This window comes from Enhydra lutris, unplaced genomic scaffold (assembly GCF_002288905.1).
Source record: "Enhydra lutris kenyoni isolate GAN:26980312 unplaced genomic scaffold, ASM228890v2 scaffoldscaffold60, whole genome shotgun sequence".
Taxonomy (NCBI): Eukaryota; Metazoa; Chordata; class Mammalia; order Carnivora; family Mustelidae; genus Enhydra; species Enhydra lutris.
The window spans coordinates 7114230-7131476 of record NW_019154144.1 but is presented as its reverse complement, the minus strand read 5'-3'; the positions used below and the strand labels follow the sequence as shown (position 1 = coordinate 7131476).

The 17247-nt window shown below is 33.2% G+C and overlaps 1 protein-coding gene across 4 annotated transcripts in view; it reads right to left on the bottom strand.

Annotated features, from left to right (window-relative positions):
* The window catches only part of LOC111158523 (neurobeachin), a 672328-nt gene that overhangs the window by 417495 nt on the left and 237586 nt on the right, over positions 1–17247 (bottom strand). For all 4 annotated transcript variants that reach the window (XM_022520602.1, XM_022520603.1, XM_022520605.1 and 1 more), the window contains one exon: positions 3264–3702. In XM_022520602.1, coding sequence (XP_022376310.1) covers positions 3264–3702 — 439 coding nt within the window. The remainder of the gene's footprint in view (positions 1–3263; positions 3703–17247) is intronic.

Genomic DNA, 17247 nt, shown 5'->3' with positions numbered 1-17247 from the left:
TACTGAAAGAAAAGTTTTATTTTAGGTAAGTCTAAATGTTTCTAAAATTGAGGTTGTAATCTAACTAAAGAAAATATTATAAATCTCACAACTGAAATTCATAAATCCTCCATCCCAAGTGGGGAGAAACACCCTTTGTGGAACACAAGTTAACATAACTCAAATTATATCAGTTGTTTTAGGAAGCTATTTTCAAATTTACTGTATAGAATGAGTATAAAGAATACATTGTTAGCATGCTTAGAGTAAAACCAATAAACTGTTGGTTAACAAAAGTAAAATCCTAGGTGATCTCCATTGCGATTGAGCAATATTATCAGGAAGCATGATTTACTTACAGAGAAATGAGCAACTAAGACTGTAGCTATTTTTCAACTAAAGATAAAAATGAAAAATACATTATTGGTAGAGTAAGACCCATGATAATTCTGTGTTCCTGTCATCTTGGATCCTATTTTCAAGGAATTCAATCTGATGTTAAAAGACATGTCATAACTTGGATTTCAGATTTTAGTGCTTCAGAAATATGTTTATATACTTCATAATGTAATTATAGCTACCTTAAGACAGATAAGGCAAATGGTAGCAATATATTGGAAGTATAATTGAAAAATGCAGTTGTCCAGAAGCACTTGTGGGGATGATGCCTCTGAAAAGCTGCTCAAAGCTCTAGAGTTTGAAGTTAAATTTTTGATGTTGTCACTCTCAATCTATTGAATGGCTGACAGACAATCAAACCCGTCTGGCTGGCTGGCAGCTCATTTTGCTGGCAGGTGGCAAACAATTAGACACACCAATTTGTGCCTCCTGATGACATTAAAGCATGAAACTAAGTTGTATGCAGGGCCTAGTGATTTGTGTGAAAGCATTTCAAAAATAATACTCTTTGCCGTGGCAACTCATTTCAGACTGCCACCTCCCATTATGGCTTTGAGCAGTGAAGACGACAGACTTGAGTTACGTGCAGTGCAAGGCCGCTTCTGTTCAATCCGTCATCAGCGCCCCCTGAGACCTCAATCCCCTCCTTTCATCAATATCACCTCATCATTTACATTTGATAGTACTTGAGCTACTGCATATATTAACTACACTAGAGACCCTTTTCCTAAAAAGAACTGAAGTATGCTTTGTGTGCCTCGATTTCATTTCTACTTACGCAATTTAGAATAATGATCCCACTCCCACTGCACTTTGCACAAATGCTACAAGGAACAAATGGAAAGTTCTATTTTTTTTTAAAGCAATATTCACAAAAGTATAATAAATCTTGAGTAGCTGAGAATATTGGCACTTTTGTTGTTTTAATGAAAAAATTGTTCTAACAATAATTCAAATTAAAACAAAAAATGTTGAACTTAATTTTTATTTCACTGGATTCCCTTATGCAAATCAGAATAATTCTCTGTATTTATTTGTTTTGTATTCTAACAAAATTTAAATATATAATTTATTTATTTATTTATTTTTTAAATATATAAAAGTGGAACACAAAATTTTTATGATCCTAAGTTAAATTACTATAACATTTTTATAAATATATACAATTACAGATACTTACATACACATGTTTACATACACTCATAAAGACACATGCACATATATCCAGGGAACATAAACCGAATACGTGAAATAGAGGACATCAATCTGAGATGGCATAAGCAACATCTAATATGAATGAATGAATATCCAAATATAATATTAACACAAACTGTTAGAAAAAATATTTTCCTACATTTTATAACCCCTCCTTTTTTAGTTTTTTAAAATTCTGAGACTTAACACATTTTAACTTGTGTGACAATTTTTTGCAAACATTTCATCTCCATTTACTACTCTCTAAGTTCAATATAGAGAACACTGTTTTTATCCATCTTCATATCGACATGATGACTGATGCTATTTATATTTTCACAATAAAATTTTCAAGAAGTATCTGTAGAACAGTTGTTAAAATCTTTAAAGGTAAAGTTTAATTAATATTTAAATATAAAAAAGATAATCTGTCTTAACTGAAAATGCCTTTACTGCCATACCTTAATACTAAATACTTAATACTAAATACTAAATACTTAATACTAAAAAATGTACAAAGCAGTATGGCTATCTTGGAAAAGTAAAACAGAATAGCTAGTACATTTTGACTATATGTTTATTTTTGACACTCCAGTTTAAGAAACATTTGATTTTCTAACTTGAATTTTTCTCTCTAAAAAACAATTGCTTACCAATCATCTTACACACACATATAAATTTTGGGTGGGGGAAAGTGTTTTTAACTTCAATCACAATTTAATTCAGATGGTAAACACATTCTTTAGTTTACATGCTAATATGTAAATATTAGTCCCAGCATCAATGTTAAGTACTATTGTTAGTAATTATGACTAACCTCAAATAATCTTTCTAATGCTGTATAAGTTTTTAAATAGTAGGATAAATTACATGAACAAATTCTTTGGTTCTAAAATGTTTTATCCTGCTTCTGTGAACTATCATTTTTATGGCATATATAACGGAACAGAGTAAAGTCTGGTCTCAACTAAAAACCCTTGTATGATTTAACATTTGAGTGCAGATATATGGGCCACCTTATAGTTTAGAAACCTAAAATGCCTTTCAACAATATTTACTTTCAAACACATGCCTCAAAATATGGCCTTTACATTGATTTTGAAAATTCCACACATATATTCAGATGATAATGCACATTTTCAAATTTTTTCCATCCTTGGATTTAAAAACTTGAATTTGAATTTTATTACTTAAAGCAAGCTTCTTTAGTCTCCACCAGTTATTACAGTTTTTAGTATTATGATGCAGGAACTTTAGAGCCAGATTAGACCAGAGAGATAGGAATTACCCCTCCCCCATTTTATCCATGAAACAATTAAATCCAAAAAGATAAAAGCACTTCCTCAAGGTAGTGTAGTCACTGATGATGGATTATAATCAGAATCTGCATTTCCCTATTCTGAATTTAACGTGCTGCCTTGCATACCATATTGAAACTTCTTTTTTGAGATGTATTATTTAAGTGTCTTACTATGAGATCAATCTGGTTTTTATATTGATATAAATTGATATATATTGATATAAATTGATATTTGATATTCTTTGTATTTTAGTATTTTAGTAATTTTGTATTTTAGTAATACTTATATTACTAAATATAAGGTTTTTGAGCTCCTCCTAATATTTTTAAAAATAAACTCTAGTTTTCCTTCTGTGTTTAGAGCACTATGAATAATAAGTTTGGTACCCACCTGTCAAAGGAATGAAACTGCATAGGAAGAATAGCTTGCGCTTCTCTCTTCAATGCTGGGTCTGGGTATGGGATAGGTTCAGGGCCACATTCTGCAATTTCAACTGGGGCAGCCACAAGACTTTTCAAGATCTCCTTGACATTGATGCCTTTGGTTTGACTAATGCTAGATATGGATGGTGCAGGTTTCAACAGTTCACTGGGGTTCTCAGTTAAGCTTTCCTGTGATTTTTTCACTTCAGATGACAAAGTGGATAACAGTTCACTCACGGCATCAGGGCCTGTGCCCGTCTCCAATTCTGCCCCATTCAGGATGCTAGCCACTTGTTCCTCTCCAATTCCTGAATCTGTATGTGGAATGGAACTTTCTAGCTGAATATCTTCACCAGGCGTTGGTGTTTCTTTTTCCTTTATAGTGTCTGGAAATGTAGCAGGAGTTTCTGTAATAAAAGAAACTGGTTTAAACAAAAAGCTTCACAAGTGAAAATTCAGTATTATTAATAAAATATTCTCACATACTGGAATAAAGAAAATAAGACCTGTGGGAAACAAAGAAAAATCTGCTAAATGGATATGCATAACAACACAACTGGATTGAAACATATCATCCATGTACACCTGTCATTTTGTTCGGGAAGCCTCAACAGAACCCTATTTCTTTTAAAAGCCATGTGGCATTTCAAAACTGATGTCTTTAAAAGTGTGGAGAAATAGTACCCATAACAATTTCTTATAACAACTTACAAATAATTATTATATTAAGTTCCCCTTTATCCTTTGTCAGTTACCAAACATATAAGAGAAATTATTATACTTCTCTAATATTACCTTAAAAATAAAAAGTCATTTTATACCTTTTTTGGTACTTCAATAACCATTAATATAATATATAGTTAAAATACTTAAACTAGTTAAAAATATTATTTTAAAATCACATAATATTACACCTAAAATTCTGAAGTGTTAATAGCAAAAAGCATGCCAAATGATTATTTCAAAAGAATAAATACTTTAATAAGAAAATAATGTTCCTCAAGAATTTAGCTTATGTGTGCCTTTTTTTTTTTAAGATTTTATTTATCTATTTGACAGAGAGAGAGAGCTCACAAGTAGGCAGAGAGTCAGGCAGAGAGAGAGGAGGAAGCAGACTCCCTGCTGAGCAGAGAGCCCAATGCGGGGCTCGCCCTGAGATCATGACCTGAGCTGAAGGCAGCGGCTTAATCCACTGAGCCACCCAGGCGCCCCTATATGTGCCTGTAAGAACAATTATTTTGGAATACTCATTCTTTGTGAATAAATATAAATTTCAATTTGTGAAAACTGAAGCAGATAAAATATATATAGATATGAAATACACATACATTATCAATTAAAACAGAAAAACATCTTTAAAATGTTATATGCCTATCATTCTCATTATACAAATGTTAATACAATGAAGTTCCCTATATAATAAAATGTTATCAAATTCTAAATCATGACCTTGAAAATTGATGTAATCTAGGTATAATAGGGATAACAGCTCTTAATAAAGTGATGTGGAAGAAGAAAATAAGATACTATAGGTAAATTACTTGCAGGTCCTATTTGAAGTAGATACTTATTCAATGTTAGGTACTTGATTTACTCTGATTTATATTTAAGTTTATCCTTTGTAAAACAAGAAGGGCAGAGTAAGTTATTTCTAAGATCTCTTCAAAATGAACATCTGTAAGTTCTATAAAACTGCCCTTAGATTTTTGATATTTTGATTGGTTGTTTCTTTCTTTTGAAATGTTATTAGGACAGGAAATCAGAAGACTGCCCAACAGGAAATATGCCATTTTGATTTCAGCAAAACATCTCATAAAACCTTTGGTGAAGTCTCTACTAAAAACACAGAGAAATGTTGTTTTGGTAATACTATTTTTCGGGTGGGATCATAATTTTTTCAAAGTTTTACACACACATGCTAAAGGATTAAACATAATGTGGAGGGATTTCTTTAGCAACAGGTCTTGATTCTTAGACTCTAAAAACAGTTTTGTTAATGTCTTAAATGTAGATTAATGTCATGACATCCAAATTTACTGAGTATGTGAATTTATTTTTCCAGATTTCAGAATAATTCTGTCAAGTTTCCAAAAGAAAATTTTCTTTCAATTCTCCTTTCCTTTTGATTCAAACTGTATTAGATACATACATTACTTTAAAAAAATAACATTTTCATATTTTTCAACTTAATATACAATATCCATTTAAATTGGCTAAAAATACCCATCTCTCACAACTGAGTGTTTTATTGTCATTTTCCTCATTTTTATTAAATAGTTTTATTTGTTTGTTTAAGGATGTTAGAACTGACAGAAAAGATTAATCAGTAGAATAAGACAATAATATTCAAACACCAGATAACCAACATGAAAAACAGGTAGACGTATTAGAAACCTAATTGTTCCAAGACTAAAAATTAAGGTAACTGCATGAAAGTTTTGAGAAGATAGGTAATTTTAATAATACTCCTGGCAAAGCACTGGAGAAGGAAAAGGTAAGAGGTAAGGTAATAGTTACAGATTTTTTATAAAACCTGTAACAGAAAATTAAGACTTTGAATAATAGCATTTGGGATAAAAAGGAAGGAAAAGAATGAAGATGTTTCTGGAATATCTAGCTTAAGAAAAACAATGGAGACATGCCACTAAGTGACGAAGAAAGCAAAAGATAAACAACTTTGTTCAGAAATATTAGTGGGGGACAGTGCCTGGTTGGTTCAGTCAGTTGAGCATCAAATTCTTGGTTTTGGTTTGGATCATGATTCAGGGTTTTGAGATCAAGCCCAAGTAGGGCTCCATGCTCAGTGGGGAGTCTGCTTGAGATTCTCTCCTCCTTCCCTCCCTCTCTCTTGTTCTGACCTCCTGTTTACTCACTCTAAAATAAATAAATCTAAAAAAAAAAAAAAAAGAAAATTTAAAAAAAGATTTATATATTTGAAAGAGAGAAAGCACACATGTGTATGTGAGAATGGGGGTGGGGCAGAGGGAGAGAATATCAAGCAGATTCCCCACTGAGCATGGAGCCCTACATGGGACTTGATCTCACAACCCTGAGATCAAGACCTGAGCTGAAACCAAGAGACTGATACTCAACCAACTGAACCACCAAGGTGCTCCTGTTCAGAAATACAATGAGTTAAATTTGAAATTAATTGAGTGCAGAATCTCTGAAATATTTATAGCTGTTGAATCAAAAGAAATACAGCCATGTATTTTGGGATTATTCAAACTGAGATGATAATTGATACTTCAAAAGTTGATGAAGTAAGCTGGGAATAAAGAATGAGAACAATTGCTAGGGCAGTTACTGCCTCTATTGGAGGTATTACTGAATTTATTTAATGCATGTTTGCATTTATATATTATATATTTGGGGAGTAATATCAGTTATGGTAGAAAATTAGTCGAAAATTAAATAGCAATTAAGTAGAAATTAAATATCTTCTACAACAATAGGACAGAAAATGTAAATGCAGAAACAAAATAAGAACTCTAACAAGAAATCACAGTGGCATGGTTACCAGCATGGGCTAAATTTTCTTTCAGAATTTAATTCTCAAAAGGCATATAGTCAAATCTAGCACCTAGTCTGAACTTGGCTGATTTACAGATTTGGCCTAGGGTTCACTTTATCCTAATGTGAGGTTTCAGTGTCTTTATTTATGGCATGTTTTACATTAAGAACTACACAAAAATATAAACAGTATAGGAACCTGAAATATAAGAATTTTGCTAAAAACAGAATATCTAAATTAAAATCCTTGATTTAGTGTCCACAAGGTACCATATAATAAGATTTTTCCATCAACTACATAATTTTTTGCTTTTCCATTCAATGAACTCTTAGGGAACAATGACAATCTATAACTCACTAACTAGATACTTGAAACTCCAATATAAATGTTGACCTCTTAATTATAAAATGCAATTAAGTTTATTAAAATTGAATATTGGAATATTTTCAAATGACTCATTAAAATATTTACACAGTAATATAATTCTAATTTTATGTTTACTGTGACTGATAAATCAAGGATTTCAAAATGAAGCGGTTTTTGATATTTCAATAAGAATTCTATTCAAATCAGTAAACTTTGCAAAGCATAATTTATGATCTTATTATGTAGAAATAAAAATAAACACCAATGGAAAATTTTATAATAGTAATTGCAAATAAAGAAGAGATCAGTAGTTCAAAAGCTCATTGATTTGTAATTTTTCGATCGTTCTTCATCAGTTTCTACAGCAAGAGGCACGTTAGTACCCAAAGCAGAAACATGACTGGTCTGAGTGATCTTAACCTTATCAGAAACATGGAGCTGGATGCCAGATGCCTCTTTTTCTTACTGATTTTCATTGAACCTAATGAGTCCATCTAATATATTTTAGGAAACATGTAGGGTTAACTGCAGCAGATGATATGATTTCTGTATGGGACCTCATTTATCACAATATTTTTTGAAAAATCTTGTTCTTACAGTGATGTATAAAGTGTTTCAATGTCTTACCTATTAAATTATTCAAATTGCTATTTTCCAAACTACTTAAGTAAGAAATAACATTAAAGGAACATATAGCTCCTTTTTGTATATCACTAAAAATCTTATTAATTATTTGCTCAAGTAGTAATACTAAGCAAAATAAATCACCTTAGAGTAATTTAAAATATAAAAAACTATAAGTAACTTGTATTTTTTTTTGTTTATATTAAATCCCAAAATGCCAAGTCACACAAAAATTTACCTGAATTCCAAGAAAGAAAAAGCTGCCATATATAAGATTTAAAATCGTTATTATTCATTTTACACAACAAAGACTGCAAAAGCACTGAGTAGTTTTTTTGCAATTATTTACATATGATTTAATTTTGTTTGTTACATTAAATATATAAGAATACAACTTCAGGAATTCGGTATTATCAATGAATATACCCGTAACAGACAAAATTACAATTCAGGAGAAACAATTAAGAGCCAAAAGGTATTTCTAATTAATGTTCTTATTATAATGTATAGATCTGTTTGAGTTTATCTTAGTTGGAATACATGCTTTTTGGATGTGCATGCTAATGATTTTCATCAAATTTGGAAAGTTTTCAGGCCACTTTTTCTTCAAAAATTCTTTCTTCCCATTTCTGCCTCTTGTCTTCTCTTAGGCTCCCATTATTTGTATGTTGGTTCACTTGATGGTGTCTCACACGTCCCTGAGGCTCTCCCCTTTTCTCATTCCACTTTTCTTCATTCTTCTCTTCATTCTGTTCCTCAGAGTAAGATAACAGCAATTGACCTGTCTTCAAGTATGTTGATTCCTTCTTGTGCCAACTCAAATATTCTGTTGTACCCTTCTAATGAATTCTTATTTATTATAATTTTCAACTCCAGATTGCTACTGAATTCTTTTCTATATTTCTTTACTGATACTCTTTGGTGAGACATCACTCTCATATTTTTAATTCTTTAAAAAAAAAGTGTTCCTTTAATTACTTGAGCATTTCTACAACAGCTGGTTTAAAATATTTATCTAGTCAGTCCAACATCAGGGCTTCCTCAGGGGCAGTTTCTAAGGACTGTTTTTTCCCCCTGTGAATTGGCCATCCTTTCCTCTTTCTTTACAAGTGTCAAAAAATTTTTGTTGGAAAATTTTAAATATAATGTGGAAATCTTGGAAATCAGACCCTTCCCACACGGCTCACTGTTGTTCTGCTTATTTATTGACTTTTCCAAACAAATTCTATAAAATTCTACTATAAATTTTTATAGAATTTTGTTTGATATTTCTTGATATTCCCATAACACCTGCAGCCACAGAAGTTTCTGTTCAGTTAGCTTAGTGATCAGCTAATGACTAGACAGAGACTGCTTTACTTATCTTGCACCAGTACATCTTCCACTCTTTGCCAGAGGCTTTGGATGTGCAGTAGGGCATGCTTTCAATACTCTCCCTCAGCCTTCATTTCTTGCTTGAACAGAGCCTTCAAGGTTACCCAGAGATGAGTGACTGGGGCTTTCTCAGGTCTTTCCTGGACCTGAATACAGCCCAGAGTATGGATATCTCATTCTCAGGTTTTCCTTTTAGGCTTTTGGTAAGGTTCCTACTTAGCCCAACTGGTACTGCCACCTTGGGCAGTTCCAATATTTTTAAAAAAGATGCTGCTGATTATTTCAAAAAAATATCCAGGACTTCATCAGGCAAGCTCTGATCAGGTTAAATAATGACAAGCTCTGTGAATGAAGCTTTACCAGGGTGCTTCCAGACAGGTCAGATACAGTGCTCAGTGGACTTTCTGAAAACTCCAAACATAACTGACCTCCTTCCAGGGCTGCTATGTTGCTGGTTTTCACAGCTACTACAATTTTCTGGATATGGATTTTCAAGGACAGCACAGAGCTGAGGAGAACTGGATACTAACAGAGCAAGCTAAATCACAAAAAGCCTACTATTCTCATAAAGACTTCTGTAGTTTTTCTTGAATTAGCGCTCTCTGGATTGTTGTAAGCCTTTGGTTACTTTCCAGTGAACGGGAAAAATGATTTCAACAATTTTTGCTAGTGTTCTCACTGTTTTTTGGAGGAGCAGTTCTTTGGAGGTCCTTACTGCACTCTTTCAGAAGTCCTACCTCTAAGGAATGTTTATAATTCCAATTTGTACATTTTGAGTAGAGTATCAATTATCAAATATTCATACATACATATTTTGCCTTTCCTTTAACCTAGCTTGCTGTAGTATTCTTTATCACTTCTCTTCTAAAAAAAAAAAAAAAACAAAAACCCAAAAAACAAAAAACACCACTTTCCTATTAAAATACATCATGCATTTCTGTAGTATTATGGAGGCAATCATTAACACTAATAATAAAATGCCAACATATATGCCTAAAAGTTGTCTTCAGTTGCAGGAAAAAAAGGAGCAGCCAAATAACAGTACAATTCTGTTAATATCTATCAGATAAGCCATGATGTGCATGTTATACATGGTTAAGAGTTCAGGCTTTGCAATTAAGACCATTTGACTTTCAGTAAAGTCTTGTTTATCTCTTCTTAGCTTTGTGATATCATAAGAGCCACTGAAGCTTTCTCAGTCTCAATCTTTTATTTGTAGAACTGGCATAGTAACCATACACACATTATAGAGTACACATTATACATTACACAGTTGTGATGGCTAAAGAACATAATTTGTGAATAGTGCCTGGCATTTAGTAACCTCACTATAAATTTTTGTACTTGCTACTGCCATTATTGATTTTACTGTTACCATCACCACCATCGCCATACCCTTTAAGAAAATATAGAGCCAAGCCATCTATCAGTTATTCTCTCTACTCATTTTCAACTTCTATCTTTCCTAGCTCTGGCCTCTCTACTATCTGCAAACCAGTATCTCCTATCATAACAGAACAACTTCTCAACCCAACATCCCCTTATATTTCTAGCCCTTAGGCTACTTTGGTTATTGTTCCTTCCTTTCTGGAAGGACTATGTCATAACTGAAAGATCATGGCAATGCAATCGAATTGATCAAAGTTCTGGCTCCACAACTTAACTAATTTTCCATGTTATCTTGGAAAAATTAGTTACATTTCCAGAATTGCAGGGATTGCACGTGAAAAATGTAGATCTTAAGTATGCTGTAAGGATTAAGAAACTTGTCAGTCTATCACTTCTACTCTCCTTCCTTAATTCAGCTTTTCAAAGACTTAGATTTCCACAAACATCTTAAAATTAATATATCCAGATTATCTTTTTCCTTCCCCGGGTTAGGGAAGTTTTCAGCCATTACTTCTTCAAGTAAGATTTCTTTCTCTCTCTCTTCTCCTTCTGGAAATCCTATAACAGAAATGTTAATGTGTTCTGATGTTTTCTCATACAAACATTACATTATCTTCACTCTTTTTTTATGTTTTGCTACTCGGATAATAGGAGTTCTACCACCTTGTCTTTGAGTTGACTTATTCCTTCTCTGTTTCATCTAGTCTGTCGTTGAACCACTCTAATTTTAAAGTTTTTTCCTTTAGTTCTGTAAATTCTAACTGGTTCTTTCCTATTTTCTCCATCTCTTTGTTGAAGTTCTCACTATATTCACACATTCTTCTTCCCAGTTCAATGAGCATCTTTATGACCATTATTTTTTATCAGGTAAATTACTTTTCTGTATTTCATTACTTTCTAAGGTTTTATCTTTTTCTTTCATTTAGAATGTATTCATCCGTTTCTTCATTTTGCTTGCCTCTCTGTCTTGGTTTCTAATGCATTACATGAAACAACCACCCCTCCCAGGCTTGAAGGTGTGGGCTCCTATAAGATATGAATCTTGCATTCAACCCAAAGGCCCAGCTCTCTGCTGTCTCTCAAATCTTTGTACTTGTCCAAGCAGCCCACTGTGTTTTAAAAGCTGCCATAGTTGATGAAGTGCTAAGACTTGCCAGTATCCTTAATTAGATGATCCAGTTAATTAGACTGACAGACCCTTGGGCAGGAGCTCTTTAAAGTATGAAAATATATATAGTTCTGTGGAACCAAAATTGTAAGCCCCACTGGCCATGAGAACCAGATGAACAGGCAGTGTCCCCTGAGTGGCAATTGCAAACACCAGGGATCTGGGATGAGTGCATATGCTCCTTCCTGAGAGATACCAGTAAGCTGAAGCCAGAAAGAAGAAAAGTGCCAAGGTGGCATCCATAGCCTATATGCCCTAGGATCAACTCCACAGGCCATATGAAACGTGCCTAAGGCCAAGCTCCAGGACAAGCAAATAGGCCTCCTTTACAGAAAGACTAGAGGGTATGGTTGGGAGTGGCATCCTGCCAAGAACTGTCACCCAGATTGGCAGAGTCCCGTGGGACCCAGAAACGAAAACTCCCCTACCCACAAAAGCCAGGTGAGCAAGGGCATCTCTTGGGTGAGCAGCTGCAGAAAACAGAGCAATAGACATAAAAACCAGGGCACTAGAGACATGTAAAACTCCACTCTGGGAGATACTCATGCTCTGGAGAGCAGCAGAGAGCAGGCAAAGATGGTCCCTGCCCTCTGAGGTCTCTGGAAATGATTACAATCAGCCATTAGATGCATGTTTAATTAGAAGACTGCCCCTCCGGGTGTAGCATGATTAACTAATAAGCCTTCTTCTCAGGAAGATAGAGTTCCTGGGTCTGCTGCCTCTAGCTGTGCCCTGTGGGTGGTAGCTGTTTAAGAACTCTTTCCTCATTGGTTGCAGCCCTGTTAAACTCACAAGCATAAGTTGCCAGAGACAGGTGATACACACTTGTCCCTGACAACAGTTGCAAAATTGGACACCAGACTGGGGCATAAGCTCTTTTCTGGGTGACACAGATTATTACAATCCCATAATACCAGGAACATAAGCTCTTCTGGTGTTCAGACCCAAGTGGTCAAGAGGTTTTTCCTGGGTGGCGGCCACAAAACATTGGGCATCAGACATGGGTAAATTAAATTATCCAATCCAAAGATACAGAGTGGCTTAATGGGTTGAAAACAAAACAAAACAAAAACAGGAAAAATCTATATGCTGCTTACAAGAGACTAGCTTTAGATGTAAAAACATGCAGAGAACAGAAGTGTCATTCTATTCAACCTTTCTTAACAGTATTCTTTGCTTTGATAAATAGCCATTTGATCTCAGAACTTCAGACAGATAGCCAGGTATTCTCTTTGAAAACTTAGTATACCCTATGCCCCACATCCAATCTATTACCAGATACTTTCACTTTTACCTCCAAGATATGTCTAATTTATCTTCCTCTTCAGCCTCCACTGCCACCACACCTTTGTGCTAAGCAATAGCATCACTTACCTAGAGAGCAACAGTCTCCAATTGGTTTATCCAGATTCCCTCGTTGCCCTCTTTAATCTATTCCCTCATTATACCCAAAATGCTCTTGTAAAATTGTAAGCAGATTATGATACTTAACAGTAGACAAAATAATGAACACTCTCCTTAAAGATGTCCATGCCCTAACTCTCATAACCTATGACTGTCACCACATACAGTAAGAAGGACATTAAATGGGAGGGCTTTGCAAAGGGAAGACCATCCTGGATTATCCAGGTGGGCTCAATCTAATCTAATGAGTCCACAGAGGAAGAAAACCCTTCCTCGCTGTGCTCAGAGGAGGATATCACTACAGAAGAACAGTCTGAAAGATACATTGTTCCAGGTTTTAAGGACGGAGGGAGAAGGAAGAAAGCCAGGGGTCAAGGATTATGGGTGGTCTCTAGAAGCTAAAAGTCGAAGAAAATGGATTCTTCTCAACAGCCTCCAGAAAGGCATGCAGTGTTGATGAAACCTTGATTTTAGCCTGGCCCAATCCGTATTAGACTTAAAATGAAGATTTTATTTATTTGTCAGAGCAACAGAGCACAAGCAGGGAGAGCAGCAGGAAGAGGGAGAAGCAGGCTCCCCGCTGAGCAAGAAACCTGATGGGGGACTCGATTCCAGAACCCTGGGATCATGACCTGAGCCTTAAGGCAGATACTTGACTGATCGAGCCACCTAGATGTCCCTGAACTCATCTTTTTGTTGCTGGTTTAAATGTCTCTTCTGTGAAAAGTCATCCCCAACCCCCAAATTAAATTAGGTTTCTTCTTTTGTAGTTTCTTATAACAGTCAGTAATTTTATTCGTAGAATGCAGCAACTTGCAATTATATGTTTAAGTGTGTGGTTTCTATAAATGTATCTACCTTGCAAGAATGTTATTCATAAAGACATGGACTCTTTGTTCACTATTATATATTCCCAGCAACTAGGATGTAATAGGAAACCATTCATTTATTCAACAAATACATAAAAAAGGGATCACAAAGAAACAAAGAGTAAATTAGAGATGGAAGAAAAAGAAGAAAGAGGAGGGAAAGGCTTTTGTTGGTACCTATATTAATACCAAAAACAGACACTTATTTCAAAAAGTTGACATAAAACTAAGAAATATTTGCTAGGAATACCTGTGCATGATTTTTACATATAAATAAATACAATATATATTATGCAACATCAGTATCCAATAAAAACTCTATAAATATTATGATGATAGTGTTTTAGAGTACTTATAAATTATAATGCATCCACATAATGGATTACAATGGATACATTAAAAATGATTTCAAAAGCAAGAGAAAATAAATTTGTAATACTGAAAAAGTCTGCAGTTGATATGAATGTAATAATTTACTTAATAAATATTAACTTTATTTCTAAACATACAATAAAAACTTAATGGTAAAAATATTTCTATACAAATTATTGGCATAACCTTAATTGTTTCCTTAAGATACAATTCTAAATGTAAAATTACTAGCGTAAGGGTTATAAATATTTTTATGCTATGTAAAGAGCACATCTTTGCATTCTAACCCTTCAAAATTTTGTCCAAATTACAAATTATGATATATATATATGTATACTTGAAGTTTTATTTCACACACACACACACACACACACACACACACACACACGTGGAGGGGAGGGGGATGGGCAGAAAGAATCTCCAGCAGGGTAGTCTAATGTGGAGCTCTACCTCACGACCTTGATATGATGACCTGAGCCAGAATCAAGAGTTGGATGTTTAACTGACTGAGCCACACAGGATCAATGTATATTTTTCCTTCAATATAAATTTGGTTATTAGATTTAAATATATTTTCCTTATCTTTACTGTACAATGCTTTTCTTTTGTTAACTGTTTTGATGCTTTCTACATGTTTCCCTTAGCATGATACATTCTTTTAATTGATCTTTAAGAGCTCTCTCTTCATTAAGGTTATTAACTTTCATCACATACATATAAAAGTTCTCTTGTTTGCATTTGTTTTAAATTTGGTTGATATTTTCAGACATGGAGATATATAAAACTTTGATTTACTCATATCTTTTACTTTAAACTTTAGCTTTTGATGATACAATTTAAAATACCTTTTTATACAAATATTAACTTTAATTGTCTTGAATTATGGTTAGTTTCATTTTTACCTTTAAATTTAATGCACATGAAGTAGATCTGGCATAATAGATGAGATAAGGATATAAATTGATCTTTTCAAATGGTTGCCCACTTGGTAAACTAGATACCATTTGCCAAATGATACTTCCATTTGACTAGAAAAGTTGCATTTATAATATACTATATAACATATACAGTACTATATACTAATATATATGATACTATATGTAATATACTATAAGAAGCATTCATACAAATTCCAGCTTATTTATAGACCAATCATGCCATACACCTCTTCTTTTAACCGTACTATATTAACTATTTTATTTCCAGTGTTAATTCTTTTCCCTAATAATGAATTGTTAGATGAAAACCAACATACTTATTTTTAAGTTCACCTAAATATTAACTTTATTCTTATTAAACCTAAATTGAAATGATTAATAGAAAGCTTCTACAGCTTCTAGACTAAGTTATCAATAAAAGTTTCTTGTCCGTATTTTTAAAATGTTTGATAATGAAATACATTTTATGGCTATCATAAAATACATTTTATTTTTAAAAAACTGGTTAGCTTTCTCACTGGCTTACTCATCTACTAACAAATATTTGATATATTAAGTTCTGAGCACCATGCTAGGTCTCAGGGACTATGCTCTTGAAGTACACATTCAATAAGCAACTAAACAAATACATAAATTGTGTCAGTGCAAAAAAGGAAATGAAGAAGATGTAGTGGTAGAGAACAGGCTGGTCATGTGGAGGAAGCTACTCAGCTACAGCAATCAGGAAGACCTATGTGAGGTGAGCGCCTTCAGGGAGACACCTGAAGGATGAAAATGCATCAGTCATGTAAAAAATAGGGAAGAGAGCAAACTAAAAACCAGAAACGAAATACAAAGATCAAGAGGCAGGACAGTGCTTGTAATTATTAAAGAACGGAGAAGGCTATGTGATATTTTTACTCTAGATGCTACCAGAAAATTAAAAAAAAAAAAAAAGAACCAATATCATTTACATTTTAAAACAAATTTTAGCAAAATTGCAATAAATCAAATAAAGATCAGTAAAAAAAGAGGTAACTACTTTGGAGGCAATTGTATAATCCGGGTAAATTAGAACTAAAGTAGTATGCCACTGTAACACATTTTAATTTTGTTCCCTAAATTATAAGAAGCCTTTAAAAATTTTTAGAAAGAAACACTGCTTTATTATATTTGTTATATTGTATACTATAAAATATTTATTATATGAATGTATAATATTAAATATAAAGTATGTTTCATTACTTTATTATATACATTAGTGTTACTTTTTACTGTCATCAGTAACAGACTAAATGACTAAAGAAAAGAAATCCAAAGAAGAAACTATAGCAATGCTCCAAAAAGAGATGAGACTTTGAACTGAGGGACTATCAAAGATTAAAAAAAAAAAAGAGAGAGAGGCCCGAGAGCTAGTTAAGAACTTTTTAAAAAGCTCAATAATGAGCTGAAAGGAGAAAGTAAAATGTGAAGGAGTTGAACAGTAGTCCAAATCAGTGCTTCTTAAACTATCTGCGAAAATTCACCTTTTTAAAAATCCATCACTGACTGACATTCTGAAAATGAATTTAAAATAATTTTAAAAATTAAGTACACAAAACAAAAGCCCAAATGTTTTTATTATTTGACTCTCTAGAAAAAAATAAATTTCAACTTGATCAGAACAAAGATAACATTGGGAAAAGAAAATAATTATAAAACTGTTCATCATGCTGTTCACTGAAAGTGTGTGTATAGGTGACCAATATATACAAATGTTATTATACTTTTGACTTTTTCCCATTACAAATCATAAACAAACAAAGTTTTAAGCAGAAGAGTGATTCTCTAAAATAGACTCCTATATAAATGTTTTATACAAACACTGGGAATATAAATATTTAAGGTTGATAATGTGACAGTGAGAGCTTTTTGCTTGTTAACTTATTTAATCCAAGTTGAACTGGCAATAATGC